At 36.7% G+C, this 18,991-nt stretch overlaps 1 protein-coding gene across 7 annotated transcripts in view; it reads right to left on the bottom strand.

Moving 5' to 3' along the window:
* The window catches only part of LOC107678848 (MAP/microtubule affinity-regulating kinase 3), a 68,132-nt gene extending 50,433 nt beyond the window's left edge, over positions 1–17,699 (bottom strand). For 4 of the 7 annotated variants that reach the window (XR_001632976.1, XM_016474267.1, XM_016474268.1 and 1 more), the window contains exons 1-3: positions 14,588–14,734; positions 8,556–8,747; positions 6,527–6,580 (exon numbers count right to left, since the gene is read on the bottom strand). Coding sequence is in view for 6 of the 7 variants with exons in the window: in XM_016474267.1 (XP_016329753.1) it covers positions 6,527–6,580; positions 8,556–8,747; positions 14,588–14,698 (357 nt within the window). In the remaining variant the exon portion in view is untranslated. Of the gene's footprint in view, positions 1–6,526; positions 6,581–8,555; positions 8,748–14,587; positions 14,735–16,884 lie in introns of those variants that run through there. The other 3 variants (XM_016474269.1, XM_016474272.1, XM_016474271.1) reach the window with 2 other exon arrangements.
* Between the last annotated feature and the right edge of the window lie 1,292 nt (positions 17,700–18,991).

Genomic DNA, 18,991 nt, shown 5'->3' with positions numbered 1-18,991 from the left:
ACATGTATTAAAAGGGGTCGTGTTTAGTCACTATTTAGTGTGGTATTTTTTGACAATATTCACTCATCATGACAGTAAAATAGGGCATTCTAAGTCAATATACTGCATATTATATATTATTTCCTCTCTCAATCAGTAGGAAATATGGTTAACACCTGGTCATGCATGAAAAAAAAATACCGTCATGTACCGTGAAACCGGTATAATTGTGAAAAATTTTTGGTCATACCGCCCAGCACTAAGTTCTACCCAAATATTCCGATGTGTCCAGAGCATTTTATGGACGTTTATAATGGCTTTTAATGTTTTTGTCTCGTTGTGCCGGGACAATGCATCACAATATGGTGAGGGGCGTAACATTTCCGTCACACGCTTGAGGTATTCAGCCAATCACAACGCACTGGATAGCTGGCCAATCACAGCACACCTCGCTTTTCAGACCGATGAGCTTTGTAAAAATCGACGCGTTTCAGAAAGGCGGGGCATAGAGGAGAAACAATAATGTACAGTATGTGGAAAATAATGTTTTTTGAACCTTAAACCGCATAAACACATTTCATTACACCAAATACACAAAATAATGTTCTTTTTAGCAACATCATATGGCCCCTTTAAACTGTATAAGTTTCATGGTTTTAATTTATTAGATTTTTTGATTGCCAAGATTTAATTTAACCATTAAAACAAAATGCAGAAAAAATTAAATGGAATTTTGGAAAAATAAAACTCATTTTATAGGGCTCTAAATGATACTTTATAAAACATCCCTAAAGCACTTGTCCTTTCCTCATGACCACACACAAAGGAGAGGCCGAACCATCTGTGCACCACACTTGAAAGGCGTATTTGAGCAGGTGTTGGGCGATGTTGCTTTAGGCCAAATCAAAGTGATATGATCAAGAATGAACTTAGGATTTAACCTTCTCTCAGAGGAGAAATGGTCACTCATCCCATTTTCATTCACATCCCTGATCTCAGATGTTCCTCATTCACTAGCTGTGAGAAAGTAATGCTGTATGAGAGTTTCTAGGATACCAGTAGCAGGAAAAAAAATCATCTGGGATCACAGAACGGAACTCTTACATCAACACCCACGAACACCCACACGCATGATCTGAAAACACGCAGCTATGACGTTCACGCGATTCTTTCAGCTTCCGCGCTCTCAACCTTGACTCCATCGCAGGGTTGTCGATCGCTGATATTCATACATAAAAAGAGGTTAATTTTAACAAGGAGATGGAACCAGCACCAGAGGCTGTCTTCCTACTCTCAGCGGTTGCGTAAGAGGGTGCACCAATGCAAATAAAAACAGCATCAGTGGGAGACGAAGAAGAAAAAGCTCTGGGAAGCAGAGAAGTGGTCATTGTCTGTGAGAGGGCCTGAGGTGTGTGGCTGGATGCTGTATTTGAATATTAAGGTTAACGGCAAAGAGCTGTGTGCCAGCGGCTCCAAGACGTGTAAGAACTGACTCAGTATTAAGCGTAGTGATTTTCTCTATGTCTAGTATCACTGCATGTCTTTAAATTGCACTGTAAGTGTCAATATGTGATCTCAGAGTGTTATTTGCTGAGTGATAAACCACAAAGGAGTTGCTTGCAGCAAACATAAACGGAGAACCATGAACATGAAATGAGTAAGAAGCATGAACACAAAAGTGCATGGCACATGATTTTTTTTTATTCAAAATTTTATATATATATTTGTGTGTGTGTTTGTATATATATATATATATATATATATATATATATATATGAAGTTTATTTGCAAAAACAGATAAGTCCGTTTTTTTTAAATATCATGTGTATATATATATATATATATATATATATATAATTTTGTGGTATTAGTTGCTAGATAAATGCTAGAAAATGTGTATACATCCCCCCCAAATAAATAAATAGATGAAAAAATGAACGAATACATAAATAATTTTATAACACCAAAACTACAAACGATAATACATTTACATTTAGTCATTTAACAGACGCTTTTATCCAAAGTGACAAAGTAGAAGCAATCAGACCAACGAGAGAGCAACAATATACAAGTGCTGTGACATGTCTCAGTTAGTCTAGCACAGTGCACATAGGAAGGTGTTTTTTTTAAGTTTCAGAAAAGTGCTTTTATATAAAAATGAATGTCAAATATTAAAAAGAGGTAAATGAAGTCTCCATGACTAATATAGTGGTAACTAAAAGGGGCAGGTGTCCTCACTTAGTTAAAGGACAGCATTGATGTGTGAAAAGTCAGTTGTGGGAACAGTCCAGGAAAAGGTCAGTGAGAGTGATTTTGTGCCTCTTTGGGATGGCACCACGAGGCGTCGTTCATATGCAGAACGCAAGCTTCTGGAGGGCGCGTAGGTCTGAACTAGCGAGTTTAGGTATATTGATGCAGCACCAGTGGTTGTCTCGTAGGCAAGCATCAGTACCTTGAATCTGATGCGAGATAATAATAATAGTGTTGTATTAGTTGTAGGGATGTAACGATTACCGGTTTGATGATAAATCGTGATAAAACACCCCACGGTTAGTATTACCGTTTCGATTTTAATTATCACTATAACCGTATTCGATTACCACGATTTGAACAAATGAGGAATGCAAACAAAAACTCATTTTATTTGTTGTTTGTTGATTTTAAATGTAAAACTTGGTGAAATTATTTGTGTGTCAGTACTTTTTGAACATTTCCAGCACATTGTAACAATACCGTGATAATACTGATAACCGTGATCATTTTGGTCACTATAATCGTGATAAGAAATTTTCATACCGTTACATCCCTAATTAGTTGCTAGATAAATGCGAGAAAATGTGTATACCTCCCACTCCAAAAAAGTAAATAAATACATTAATTTATAACAACAACAATCATAATAATATTAATAATAATAATAATTATAGTATGGTATTAGTTGCTAGATAAATGCTAGAAAATGTGTATATATATCCCCCTCCAAATAAATAAATAAATAAATAAATAGCCATTTATATTACTACTACTACTACTATTAATAATAATAATGGTGTGGAATAAGATGCTAGATATGAATACGCTACCAAGGTGCATCATCAATATTTTTGGTCAGTTGTCCCAGAAAAGAAAGACTATACATCTTATTTGCATATAAAAGGTAATTTTGTCAATATTTAGAAGTACAGTAGCATACAGATGACTTGAAAGCAAACAAATGCGAACTAAAAACCACAAGACTCTAATTGTGATTTGATACGGTCTCAAATTAACAGCTAAAAACTCCTGAAAACAACCAGAAACATAATTAAAGGTACAGTACATCCAAAAACGAAAGTTCTTCTGTCATCACATTCATACCCTCATGTTGTTCCAAACCTGTATGACGGACTTTGTCTTCTGTGGAACACAAAAGAAAACAATTCGAGGAACTCTGAAATCCAAAACAACATTGGACCCCATTGGTTTCATTGTACAGACAGGCATTTTTTTCTAATATATCTTCTTTTGTATTCCTCAGAAAAAATAAAGTCATACAGGTTTATGAGGGCAAGTAAATGACAACCTAATCTATATAGTATTAATATGACATTAACCTCTTTATTTGTGTGGGGTGTAGGATATCAGACCGAATCAGACAATCTAAGATTTGGTCAAAACATGGTTGAAACATGAGGAGCCGAATTCCACAGAGGCCCAAGACAACAGGATGTTCATAAATCAGATCCTAGCACTAGCCAGTCTGAAGCAAGCCTAACCAACTCTTTCACAGAACAGCTTTCAACATTAACACAAAAGGAACCCACTGATCATAACAACTCAGGAAGGAGATTGTCAATTTTAGGGCAAGTAATCAAGATTAAATGGTCAAAGAGATGACAGCATGACCATCATGTGATAGTAACCACAATCACGAGCTCTGTGGATTGACTTTCCCCCCCACCTAGGAGACAAAGAACAGACTTTCAGAGATTCCTTACAGACCTCTTAATCTCTGGTCTTCATACATTCACATACATTCACAGAATGGGAAAGCGCACGGAGCAGTCTGCTCTCTTTAGCTCTCGTGGTACTGTAATACACCGATCGGTCTGCACAGTCGGTCCACGTCAAGTCGAACACACCTACTAGTTAACACTGGTTACACTCAGAGATGTGGCGCACACGTGAGGCCGTAGTGTGAATGCGTCCCAGCCCCCATAGATGTAAGGCTACATTTACACTGGCGCGTTTATGTTTTAAAATGAAAACGATCCTCGTCATACTGGCATTTCCACTGCGTTTCAAACTGGCTTTCCACTATCTCCGACAAACGACAAGCGACAGACCGCTCATTCATTTCCAATGGAGAGGTTCCGATCATATGCAGATGTCCGTTCATACTAACGTTACACAACCGAAAGCGCGTGTTATGTGACCATTCATGCAAACTGTAGCATCATTCTACATAAGACAATAAATAAGATTTATATTCCGCTTTTACTCAAAACTCACTTTAAACCACCATCGAGTCTTTGTAATAACTTCCGATTGCCGTCTAATGTGTGTTTTGGCCATGTATTGTTGCTGAAATTAAATATGTTATTACCTCTGACTCAGTCAGAGCAGCGATCATGGAAGAGAGAACACAGACAGACAGCGCTGGAAGCTGCTAATGCTCATCAGTAAATCAGTGGAAAATAAATAGAAATCATGATTCTGTCTGAGCTATGCGTTTTAACACGAACACTAACTAGTGTAAATGTAGCCTAACAGATGTGTAAACTGAAGACTATTTGAGCTTTATTAAAACTATTTTGCACTGATTTATTGTGTTGGTTACATTTTGTTCCTTTGTGCAGTGGCTCAGGAGATGAGTCTTTGAGTTTGTATAAACATCAACAAGCTGAAAAATAAAACAATTTTCAGCATCATTACTCCAGTCTTCAGTGTCACATGATTCTTCAGAAATCATACTAATATACTGATTTGGTGATCAAGAAACATTTCTTATTATCAATGTTGAAAACAGTTTTGCTGTGTCATATTTTTATGAAAACTGTGATACTATTTTCAGCATTGTTCGATGAATAGATTTCAAAAGAACAGCATTTATTTAAAAAGGAAATATTTTATAACATTATAAATGGCTTTACTGTCACTTTTGAGCAATTCAGTGTGTCCTTTCTGAATGAAGGTACTAATTTCTTAAAAAAATAAAAAATTGAACAGTAGTGTATATTATTAAATACCCAGCCATATTTAAAATTAGTAGTAGGCTGTCATATCAACCAGGAAAAAAAAAAAAGTAACAGACGTTCCCACCTTTTGTGTTCATTTGATAATCTTTTTAATGATTTTGGAGTAAAACTTGTCTGAATGTTAATTTAATTTCCACACTTTTAAAATACATTTGTCATTATTTAATATACAGTATAGACAGATAGACAGATAGAGAGATACATATACATCTGTATTAGCCATAATATTCAGCCACTTTAAAAAGACATCTAACAATTCATTTGCTAACCCATATTGTCTAAATTTTCTTTTCCACCATTACTTTAAAGGAAATTTTGCAAATGAGTTACTCCTTTCATGCCTTCAATTAAAAACTCAATGTAAAGCAAACCAAACAATGACAGATGATTTTCAATACTAACCAACAGACCTTCATTAATCAACCTCAGGTTATTGAGGACATGACATCTTAATTGGAAATACATACTGGGAGTCGCAGTGGGCTGCACTGGGGCTCAGTCACATTCAGACTTTCCCCTTATGCCCCAAACCGATCACCACCTTCTCTCCAGAGACACAACCTAAGCCATGGGCTGTCAATCGGCTCGCAAATGGAAAACGGCCTAAATCAATGGCCTGGAAAAACAAGTGCCAGCTAATTATAGGGAAAAGGGCAGCCAGTGGAAGAGAACATCAACACCTCACATTGGCCTCAATGTGACAATGCGATCTATATGGTCCACTCAGATGAAAAAAAATGCACAGAGGCCGGTCACAATTTTTTTTGGGCACGAAATATGACATCAGAAATGACAAACTCCAGAAGACCCAAGCTAAGCAAAGAGTCCCTTCTAAGCGCTCTGCTTTCCACTCTGCACATGTGTAATTATTATTCGAGCCTCTCATTCTGATTTCTCGGCTCCTGCTATTATTAGCTGCCTCTGAAATCCAAGTCCACTGAGGGTTCCTCCATCAGCTACTGCTCTCCCATCATGCACCACTCTGAACAGAAGTCCCTTTGATTTTTGGTTTGCATCTTGTGCTGATGAAAACGAATGTGTCAACTAATGTCAAATCAAAAAGATAACAACGGGGATTTAAAAAATAGGCAATAAAACAAGCGGTCCAAAGGCAACCATCTCTTGCAAAGAAATACAGTAATGCTGCTATCTACATATGTGGTTAATGTTTAATTCGCTCTGGAAGGACAAAAGGGGATTCCATTCTCGCACACTCTTGTCCTTAAACCAGTAAAAGAGAAAAGGATAGGGAGACTGAGAACGAGGGGGACCGGATTTTTATAGCTCAGCAGTAATCCTGAAATGTTTACCTTTTGAAGGCTGGTAGGATTAAGTTGTGTCTTATCAATTATTTTTATGGCCACCTGAAGGAAAAAGAGAAGAAGAAAAAATAAATTTCACAGCCTTGTTCAATGAAGTCTGAGAGTAGCCAGTAAAAGAGCATCAATAATACGATTTTATCTCTGCAGCTCAACTCAACATCATGGTGAATCTCATTAAGCATTCAGGAACAAGTCTAGATCGTATTTCACCCCCAAATCAAAAGAAAAAAGAGACACTATTTATTTATAATATTTCTATTTTAAAGATATTTTAAAGACCTTTTAAAGCCCAGTTTACTTTCTTTTTTTGCATAATGACATTATTTTTATGTAAACAAAAAGAAAAAAAAACTTTAATTACTGTATTTCAGAGATAAACTTGCATCACAATAATCAGATTTTGGGCAGAAAATTGTAAACAAAATGCAATAGATATATATATTAGGGGTTGCACAACTACTGATTTCTGCTAGTCGATTTCTTATTTAAAAAATACTCGAGTTACTCGACTACTCGTGGTTAATGCTACTGTAAATGAAAAGACATAAAATAGTTCTTATCAATAAATGCTTATTAATTCATAGCCTAATGCAACAATTACATATGTAAACTGTCAAAACTTTATTATTATGTTAATTATATTATATTTTAATTTTCATGTAACAGCCAGTATTTGTATCTGTAACAATCACAAAATTATTCGTATCTGCATTCGGATAAAACCAGGTGGAACGTCGTACAGTTACTTGATAAGACCGTTATGACTATCTTTTTTTTTATCACTGAACAAATATGCCGTGTTAAACTAAAATAATTATTAATTTCTACAAATAAATTTATCATACAAGCAGAGAGATGTCATGACAAATGTTTAGTGATCATTTGAACACGACTGAATTAATTCAATGCGCACATTTTCATTATGCAGAACTCTTTAGGCGAGTCTTTTTTTGAACTTCACTAAACAAATGTGCGTGTGCCACACAAGATAAAGATGCAAACATGTAGGCCTAGTAGAAAATGTATCTGCATCTAAGTTGATTATTAGCGAGAGACGTGCAGAGACGGCAATGCGGCTGTTTGATTGGTGAGCGCGCTGTGCTTATTCCATTCATTCGTATCATATCGTAGCCTAAGGTTTAAATCATTGCCTTTTAAATATATACAAATAACAGAACGTGTATGATGTATTATTATAGGTGATGTTACTCTTGCCAAGCTCTGATTTCTGAGAGATGCATGGAGAGACAACAGCAATGCGGTGTTTGATTTGCGCTCTTTTCATTCATAAAGTTTATATTCATTCACTTCACACTTTATTGCGTGACTTTAGAGGTCTGTGTATAATATTGCGCTGATCCCCTGGCTCAACTGTTATCTAGCAAACACCAGACTGTGCCAGCCTCAGCCGAATATTCAGGCAGAATTATTCCGTGTCCGTTATTCGTTTTTGAAGCCATTATCCGTGCCATTCCGAATAAGGTATTCGCTTCGGGCACACCCCTAACTATTACATTACATATTTTAATTTTACATGCAACACTTTTTGAACTTCACTAAACAAATGTGCGTGTACCACGCAAACCAGCAAAAGATAAAGATGCAAACATGTAGACCTAGTAGAAAATGTATCTGTATCTAAGTTGATTATTAGCCTACTACTGGTTTGGTTTTTGAGAGACTGAGATGCGCAGAGACGGCAATGCGGCTGTTTGATTGGTGAGCGCGCATGAAGTATTCTAATTTGTTGAGATCCAAAGACTTAAACTACTTCAGTCTGTGTGCACTGAATTTATTTAATACACGAGTTTCACAATTTGAGTTGAATTACTGAAATAAATGAACTTTTCTACGACATTCTAATTTATTGAGATGCACCTGTATGGTTAATGCATGCTCGAGTAGTCAATTGTTTCCGACAGCGTCGACTAGAGGTTGAAGTAGTCGATCACTCAACTACTCTATACAAGCCCTAATATATATTAGGGATCTCGATTGAGATCTTCATGAAGCTCACCTCTCGTCCTGTGAGAATGTGTCGTGCCAATTTGACCTTGGCAAAGTTGCCCTTGCCGATGGTTTTGAGGAGCCGGTAGTTGCCGATATGTGGCTGCTCATCAGCACAGGAGGCGATGGAGTTCCGGCAGCGGGCCCCTGACCGCCCTGGACGGGACGCCACTTCATTCCGCCCATCCGTGTGTGATGTGTGCTGGAGACAGATGAAAAAAGAAGATTAGTAAAGACAAGTATAATACTTTTCAAAAGTTTGAGGTCTGTATGTTTTTTTTTCCGAGTTATTTTACTCTCGAGCATGCATTATATTGATAATTTATTATTTTACAAAATATTTCAGTTTCCACATAAATATTGGGCAGCACAACTTTTTTCAACATTGTTAATAATAAATAAAATCTTGAACCTGACTTCTGACACTTTCATGTAGAGGTCTGCGCGGGACAATTTTTTTAGTCCCGCTTCCGCACCCACCCGCTCCTGCTATATATTCACTCTTAGTTCACCCGCTGTCCACTTAGAATAATTTTATTCCCGACCCGACCGTTCCTGCTAAATTTAGATCTCGTTTCCAGAATCTCACATTTAAATTTCCGCTACTGAAAGAAAGAGAGATAGGCTGACAAATAAAAGTGTAGTCTGCACAAAATTGTAGGCTATGTTATTTTATTCGTCTTGTCAAGAGTCTTGAATTTATTGACTTTGACTTGAATTTATATGAATTATCTTAAGACACAAAATTCGTTTAATATTTTATGCAACACCGTAGGAAAAAAGTGCCAGGGAAAATAAAAATGTTGTACAAAAATTTTATTTCTTATTTTTATTTGTCTTGTCAGGATACAATTCGTTTAACATTTACAACACAATAGGAAAAAGTGTCACAAAGAGAAAAAAAAATAAAAATGTAGGTTGTACAAAAATAGCCTATTAGCTATTTTTATTCGTCTTGTCAAAATACGAAATTCGTTTGACATTTTTCTGTTAACACAGTAGGAAAGTCGCAGAGAAAAATAAATAAATATGACATCTGTCATTTAAAATGATAGGTTAAGCAAAATATAAACAAAACCGAGTTGAACGTCCTTCAGGGACAGCGCATCCACACTTTGCTCCATCCTTATTCTGCTCTGTCACTCATCAACAACCTGCCTGTTCTGTCTGAGGGCCGTATATTTACCCGCGGAGAGCCGCGGGAATGCAGACCTCTACTTTCATGTGACACTGAGACTGGAGTAATGACGCTGAAAATTCAGCTTTGCATTACAGGAATAAGCATATTACAATAGAACAATACAATAGTTTTTTGCTGTATTTTTGATCAGATAAATGCAACCTTGGTGAGCATAAGAGGCTTTCAACATCATTACTAATCCCAAACTTCCATATTATTTTGTGTGAATGCAACAGCCTTTCAGTTATATAAAATTGCCAGAACATGTCTTAAAAAGTTTTATCTAAAATTGTACTAATTTTGGAGATCTCTGTATACTGCATTCGTTGTGGTAGTCCGACAGCCGTTTAGTGCCAGGCAAATGAAAACATAGGGAATGTCAAATACTGTTTCCATGAAGATATTTGAACCCGACAACCTCAAAGAGGAGCTTCACCGTGGGAAATATCTCCATTTCCTCCCATCAAGGATATATATCTATGAACCGATCTGTGTGTGCTACAGTATAGTGCCTCTAAAGTTTCCCCTCATAGGAAGGGAGACATGTAAATAAAGTAATCTGGACAAAATGTCAGACGATTTCCTGAATTTCTGCTTTGACTTCCTCTTTCACTGAAAAATACTGGAGCTGCATCCTTTTAGAAATAGAGAAGGGTACTTTTACAAAATTTATGTTTTTGCTGATTTTGAAGACAAAGTATCTTCCTGCCAGTCAAGAATAACTAATATTTGGTACTTTATAGAAATGGACACCAGCGTTATATACGTTTTTATGTGAAAAATAAGTTAAGAATTTAAAGTGCTCACTCATCACTTGCTTATCAATGGATCCTCTCCAGTGAATGGGTGCCGTCAGAATGAGGGCCCAAACTATGAAGGCCCCCTGATAAAAACATCAAAATAATCCACAAGTCATCCACACCACTCCAGTCCATCAATTAATAACTTGTGAAACAAAGCTGCTGTCATGTTGTCCGCTTACATGAGAATCCACAACATTTTTGGACTATTTTAGCTTGTAAATGGTGCTTGATCTGTGCATATTTCTCTCCTGCTTCAGATTCTCACTGGAGAAAGCAGCATTATAGAAATAGTACTCATATTTTAGCGGGAAGCAATGGTTTGGAGTTGAAAATGTATTGATGGATTTCCTTCTTACAAACACACAGTTTTTCACTTCACAAGACGTTGCGTGGATTACTTGTGGATTATTGTGTTTTTATCAGCTGTTTGGACTCTCATTCTGACGGCACCCATTCACTGCAGAGGATCCACTGGTGATCAAGTGATGTAATGCTAAATCTCTCGAAATCTGCTCAGATGAAGTACCAAACTCATCTACATCTTGGATGGCTTGAGAGTGAGTAAAATTTCAGCATATTTTTGGGTGAACTATTTATTAAAAAGTTATAAAAATGTAAAATAGTGAGTTCAGCTCCACGAATTATGATGTTAACATCTCAAACATCATTACTCAAAAGACAAAAACACCCAGCTACCTCACTGAATCAATAACTGTAATCGATGAGCGATGATAATTAGTGGCCATGGTTGTAGAAAACTATTAAACATGTCAGCATCACGGAGCAAACAAAAGGCAGAGATGACACCACCGGCTCGCACAGTGAGGACTCATCTATGATACGTTTTCAAGCAGCATGCCGGTCCATCTGGAACAGAGGGACTTAAATTAGCCCAAGAACTCCACCAGACATCTTAATAATAATATCCAATGTAGATGAACAGGCTACAGCATGCATGCTGCCGGGATAAAGAAAAATGAACAAGATCTCTCAATAAGGGATCCAGGAAATGATGTATGACGTGGATGGAGACTGAAACAATACCTGAGAGGAGACAGATCGACAAGATGTTGCCTGCATCACTGTGAGTCATGCTATTCCAGTCATGAAAAGACCTTAAGTGTTACAAAATTGGATAGTACTAGAAGATCTAGCTCAAGATTACTTCATTTTCAAACTCCACAGGTTTTAGTTCAACTATGGCATGGCCATTAGTCATAGAAATTATTAATTGATCTATTTTGCTCTAAAAAATAAAGGAATAATTGAAAAATACAGAACAAGGTTTAGGGTCCAAAATAGATAGCAGAAGCTCATAAAAGCCTTCAATGTCATAAAGCAGCGCCGAGACAATGATGAGAGCATCAGCACCATTCAGCAATGAATCACATGACATCAATAACTCTATTGAAAGATCAGCTTTTTTTTAAATCAATACCCATTTAGTTGTATTACCAAATATGAAAGGAAAGGAAAGGCAGGTGCCAAGATGTTCCAAAGAGCATCTTGAGCTTCATTTTGTACCATCTGCACAAAAGACTGCATGGTCACTGGCGCACATTTATTTGATTCATGACCTATAAATATTGCAGAATCTTTTTATTAATTTTACATAATAATACAGATTTGTGTTACATTTTTGAAACACTAAAACTTTGTTTATTTACAGTTTTGAATAAACTTTTTAATACTAAATTTGTAATGTGGTCTCAGACATTTGTACTCGACTATACACTACTGTTCAAAAGTTTGAGGTCAGTAAGGTTTTTTTGTTTTTGAAAGAATTTTGAAAAAAAAAAAACAGTAAAAGACTGTAATATTTTGAAAAGCTTACCATTTAAAATAACAGTTTTCTGTTTGAATTTATTTTAAAATGTAATTTATTTTTATGATGCAAAGCTGAATTTTCAGAAGCCATTACTCATTACCCCCAAACTAGGGTTGTGACGGTGAGGAAATTTTCCCACCGGTTAATCGACGTGTGACAACACCGGTAATACCGGTATCACCGTGGGGGCGGGGACAGGGGCGTTCCCTCTTTTTCTCGCTTTCCTTCGCTTTTAAATAGCTTGTAAAAACGGCGTGCGCATTTTACTTTCACTTTCAAATGGTGGCAATTCGGCGTAAAGCAATTGTTCGATTTTAGTTCATTTGAATTTCCCCTATTTTCCTCGCTTTCCTTCGCTTTTAAATAGCTTAAAAGCACAGTGCGCATTTTACTATCGAACTATCGATTAGCGGCAGTTCGGCGTCAACTGCTTGAATGCAACAACAAAATACAACGTCAAACTCACTTTAGCCTATATATAAAACATATAACTTTTATTAACAAAACAAATAAAAATACACCATGCTAAAGGGCAGGCTATGCCTAATATAAAATAACAAATAACTTACATAAAGATTAAATAGGTATACAAAACCGGAAATAGGCCTTAATTGTAGTGTCTGTTCTTTTACTGAACTAAATGATTTTTATTACTACAAAAAATCAAAACGACGGTGGGGGTCGGTGTTGCGGTGGGCAAGTAACGTAACCAGTGTTGTGGCTTAACACCGGTATCAACACCGTCTATGGCGGTAATGCGATAGACGCATCTGGTTTTAAAGTAGGTACCTTAAAACCAGATGCGTCATGTATAATGATGATTATACAACGACCATCATAACAGTATGGGACTCATTAAGCTGTTAGTTATTCAGTTACCCAAGTTCTAAGGATGCTAATAATGAGGAATAAGAGAATGAAGTCAAGAGCAATTACAGGAAATGCTCACAAAACAGTTCCCAATATGTGGAACAAAATACTAGTTTCCATTACCAATCATCAAGCCACAACCATAAACACAACCTACTAAAGAGAGCCAATTACCTTCTTAATACATGCTTCTGGTCTTAATTTGAACTATTAACCTGTGCATGGTATTCCAAATTAAAAACTGCTTGGCTTCATGATCAGACTCACAAATGTGAGTCTAATCTAATCCCAATGTATTCAATTAAGTTCCGTCCTATATATTTCTTCACTCAAAAATATGTAACATAAGTGAAATGGGCTGCAAATGGCAAGTCACATTCAGTAAAAGTAACAGAAAAAGATGCACCACAGAGATATTTTAAACCAACCAGTGTGACATGTAAAAGCCATGCACTAACATGCTAAGAAGCTCCACAAAGAACATTTTTAATGGTATTGTGAGAGCATTCTGCCACCCTGTAATTTATGTGATTCATCTGAGCTTTGTTCCCTGGCTAATACTGAACCCTAAAATGAGTAATATGGTAGATACTGTTTGTAACTACAAACGGCAGACTCATTCTATGAATAACATCACAGTAAATAGGAACTGGTTAACTTGATTAGATGAAATAACGATACATTTACCATCTAAACACGGGGGTTTAAAAAGTCTGGTGTGATTTGTAGAAAAGCAGGTGTTGAATCAGTGCAATGTTTTCTTTTTAATTATAAGAGATTGAACACTTGCATCTTAAATAATGACTGCATTAAAAAAGAAAATCAAGCGAGAAGCCTGAAAGTATGTTAACTGAAGTTTGCAGAGCAAAATCATTATTTAGGACTACGAGAGATCCTTAAAAAGACTGTGTCCTAAATTCTCCCTCTAGGACAAACGCTCACATCTAGGACATTCTAGAGAGTACAGAGTAATATTTCTCTATCACAACATGCAAGCCGCCTATAAAAACATTATTGTTGCCTATAAGATCTCAACATAGTTTCACTTTAAATGTCTCAACCCGCAGTCAATATCTGATGCAGCCAGTGTTACAACAAAATCAATCGGGGTTTACACCTTTTAAGGGGCTAATCACAATATTCACTGCGGTTCTGATTAATCATTTGCCAAATATGCTCTAAAATCTCACAGCCTGGACCGGATTCAATTGCATTATACATTAAAACCTTCCCGTGTCAACAAATCTGCTTCCTCTCTGACTCTGAATGGCTTTGCACATTACAAAAGGCTCATTACAAACAGCCTATTCCCTCTATCCTAAATGTAATCAGCCTAATTACAATGAGTAATTAGCACTTACTATAGTTATGCGGTGCCTCTTGACAGAGTGGGAGCCCTTCATTCTAGCATTGGCGATCTGAATGGCGTCGAAACTGACGGTCGGTCCGTTTTTGTGATGCTGACAGCTCATTGATTGCTTGGCACAAACCGATGCTCAGAGGAGCATGAAAACATTTCCAACACTTGTCGTTAGATCTCCGACGGGTGCAGAGGATTTGAGTTTTCTCTCTCTCTCTTTCTCTCTCTCTCTAACTCTCTCTGGGTAGCAAAGAAGGGAATAGTCGTCACTCAAGGACTCACCAGTGGTGAGACTGCATAATCAGGCAGGTAAGGTCTCCTCACTTATCTGTGTGTCCCTTTTCTAACCAATGACGCGCAAGAGCTCCAGCACGATAAACTTCATTTATACAGCACTTTTTATAGACACTGTAACTCAAAGTGCATTTTAAACGAGTGGAGCATTCGAAATTCTGTTTTCAGTTTTTTATTATTATTATGGATGCAATTTATACACTGCACATCACTGCAAAATGTTACTGTCAACTATAGTGTCACACAGTGTTATTTAATCTAAAACTATTTAAAGAAACGTTTTTTTAAATTCTTGTATTTTTGTCATGCATGCAGTTTTTATGACCTCCTATTAAATTATCAATTGCTCACATGGAATATTTGTCCTTTACGGATACTACAACTATCTATGTGAACTGCAAAAATATGTTACAGGCTACAGCTAAAACAAAAACTTAAAAGGTGACCAGCTACATCACCTGCACTTTCCTTACACAAATTTAAACCTTGAAGTATAAGAATTGTCTCTAAACTTTGAAAAGATGCCAGATTCCACTGGTGTACATGACATACTGAGTGGAACACAACAGTGTTTCACACTATAGGAAACATTGTTACACTGTACCTCTGGAGAGAAAATATTGTTTCAAAGTATCACTGTAGTAAAAAAAATACAATGTAACATTATGACTAGCAGAAATAATGATACATTGTATCATTTTGTAATCTGTAGCACAATAATGTTGCATTGTGTCAGTGCAGTGGAAACCCTGATACAGTATATTGGAAATATTGTTAAATATTTTCATAACGGAAATACTGTTACTCAGTAAAAAATATAGTGGAGATAACGTTACACTGTAACCAATATATTGTTACACTTAATCACTGTTGAGAAAAAAAATACATTTAAGGGAAAAAAATATTTTGCACACTATAGGAAACATTGTTACACTGTATATCTGTTGCAAAAATATTGTTACAAAGTATCATTGTAGTGGAAATACAGTGTAACATTATCACTAGCAGAAATACGTCTACACTGTATCACGTAATTTGTAGCAGGAAAAAAATGTTACATTAAATCAGTGTACTGGAAATACTGTTATGATGTATTGGAAATATGGTTAAATATCGTTATATTTGAAATATTGTAACTCTGCAAAATTGCAATGGAATACTATATGGCATGGATACTGTTACAATGTAGCTGAAATACTGTTACACTGCATCTTTGTGATAAATGATGATAGAAATAATGTTTCACACTATAAGAAACATTGTAACACTATACCTCTGTAGCAGTAATATTGTTAAAAAGTATCAGTGTTGTGGCAATCACAGCCTGTCACTCTAGCAGAAATACTAAACTGCATCATTCTGTAGCAGAAAATGTTACATTGTACTAGTATAGTGGAAACACTGTTGCTGTATTGGAAATATGGTTAAATATCATTATAGTGGAAATATTGTTAATCAGAAAAAATGTAGTGGAAATATTGTTACACTCTACTAAAAAAATGTTACACCCGAACAAAAACAATGTTTCACACTATAGGAAACATTTGTTACACGGCACCAATGTACCACTGTAGCTGAAATAATATGATATCAGCAGAAATACCGCTACACTGCATCACTCCAGCGGAAATATTGTTACTCTGTATCGGAAATATTGTTACAGGAAGTCGCATGAGGGTGACTTGACGGTTCTTTTGCGGAGTGAAGCTGCGCGTGAGAGTCACGCCGTCATGCGCCCTGATGTTTATTCTTTTTAAAAGTATGTCACACCGGCAGCAGAGCACACTACCTACCTATGAAACGATGTAAAAACATGAGACCCTAACTTCACAGAATGCCACAACTGTGGGAAACACATTCACAGCTCTGCTAATAGTGTCATCATCAACATATGTAGCGTGAATACGCCCGCCCTAAAGTTTAAAAGTGCATATGAATTTGAGCCTGATGAAGGCTGTGACATGCAAAGACATTCCAGAGAACCTCAACGGGATTCATACTCACGTTTTCTGTATCTCTCTCATTGACAGTAGGCAGTGGTGTTCGAGTTGACATTTTAATGTGTCTTTATCTCCAAAGTGCTTTCTGCAGTCCCAGTCTGATCACAGCAAGCTTCAGTTCACAGGGTGGACAGCTGCCGGACACCAGCCGATGAAGATCATGGATTCGATCAACATCAACAGCAAATTCCAGCACAAATAAAAGATCCAGATTAATGCAGCAGTTTATCCAGAGACATAACGGCACAACAGGTCACCGCTGACACAAAGGAGCAACTCTCCACAAAGATCTGGCAACCAACAGGTCATAACCAATATGCTGCGCTGGATTACTTTTAAAAACTTTGCCAGAAGTGCCTATTGTAAACTCAATCACAAACAGTTCTCAGGCCCCTCAGAAACTGCACACAGCGTTCAGACAAGGAAAAGGGGAGGGGGCGTCCGCATAAAACCGGTTCTGGGTCTTGATGTAAGCTTTCTGAATGCGCAGTTTCGTCCCTTGGCTCCAGACAATCTGCTCTAAATCACTCCAGGTTGATTCAGTTCCTCCCATCCAGAAGCGTGGGGTTCGGCAGTCCAGATAGAGCTCGGTCCAAGATGGCTGCGTGCTGGCTGATGGTGCCAAGCCAAACCCAGCGCAGCCGGAGGAAGTGAGGACAGAGGCGGCTGCACAAGCTTATTGGCCGGCGCGGCGCTGTTTGTTGTTGCTGGGGTGATTACTAAGGAGAAAAATGTACCTGTCGCACAAAAATCCGGCAAAATAACTTTGTGCTCCATGGTCGGATCGCCCATCCCAGTGACGGTCGTGACCCCGAGCATGTAGGAATGTGGAAAACGTGAAACTAGTTTAGAAAAAGTCAGTGAATATTTTACCATGTTTTTGAATTTGAACATGTACCATAGTAGCCTACAACACTGGAGAACAAAGTAAATACTGTGGAACAAAATAAATAAATAAAATGAAAATCACTACACTAGTACTTTCTTGTAATGATTACAATTATATTAATTTATATCAATTAATTTATTTTCTCTGTGTCTGTCTGTCTGTCGTTCTATCTATCTATCTATCTATCTATCTATCTATCTATCTATCTATCTATCTATCTATCTATCTGTCTGTCTATCTATCTGGTCATGTGCTTATTATAAGTAGATTAAATTGTTTAGGTTCATCTTTTTTGACTTAGGTTTCTTTTGTACAAGGTTGACAAAAGCTTAAATAGAGCTTAAGGCTTTTTAAGGGGGAAAACAAACACTGTCATGCTGCATGACATGTGGATGGTGTCTGAACGAACACATATCATACCCACAAAGGCTATTTTGCTGTTTTTTTTGTTTCTGACATGATAGCATCTTTAGTTATGCACATCCTCTGCTGCCGCATTCTAATGAAGAAAGAAATGAAACCAAGTATATACAGCATGAGCTCATATTTGTACAGTGAAACTGGATTTCCCTGAAAAAAAGTTAAGGGAACTTTCTCACATGATCACAAAAAAGGTTAAGTCTTCATGTAAACATCCTCTTCCTAAGTTTAATGGCTGGAGAACCCCTTCAAAAAAGACATATATAGGATAATAAATCACAAGGGTTCATAACTTTCGTCAGAAATTCCCTGATTTAAGACAATTTAAGGGTGATAAACAGTGTCCAAACTTACAACGTGAACACTTTTCAATGTATTTAAAAAATACTCAAATATCCCAAACATCAAAGAAAGCAATCCTGCATTAAATCTAATTTCAAAAATATTTATATGAAGTATACATTTATTAAAATGAATGTTAGAACGTATCTTAGATATTTTCCCGACTCTTTACAATGCAATTAACTGACAGACTGATACTAGTGTAAGTTCTGGATTGTTGTCTTCAATATACCTGATCACTCACTGCCACCTTGTGGTCATAACTGAGGATTTCTTATTGAGGTTGTGATTTATGGCAAAAGTGTAGAATGAACAGTGTTGGGGTAAAGCATTACAAGTAACGCGAGTTACGTAATCAGATTACTTTTTCAAGTAACTAGTAAAGTAACGCATTACTTTTTCATTTACAAGAGAATATCGGAGTTACTTTTTCAAATAAGTAACGCAAGTTACTTTTTTT

The sequence above is a fragment of the Sinocyclocheilus anshuiensis genome, unplaced genomic scaffold (genome assembly GCF_001515605.1).
Source record: "Sinocyclocheilus anshuiensis isolate Anshui unplaced genomic scaffold, SAMN03320099.WGS_v1.1 scaffold1049, whole genome shotgun sequence".
In the NCBI taxonomy this organism is placed as follows: domain Eukaryota; kingdom Metazoa; phylum Chordata; class Actinopteri; order Cypriniformes; family Cyprinidae; genus Sinocyclocheilus; species Sinocyclocheilus anshuiensis.
The sequence above is the reverse complement of the archived record's forward strand: the minus strand, read 5'-3'. Positions and strand labels throughout refer to the sequence as shown.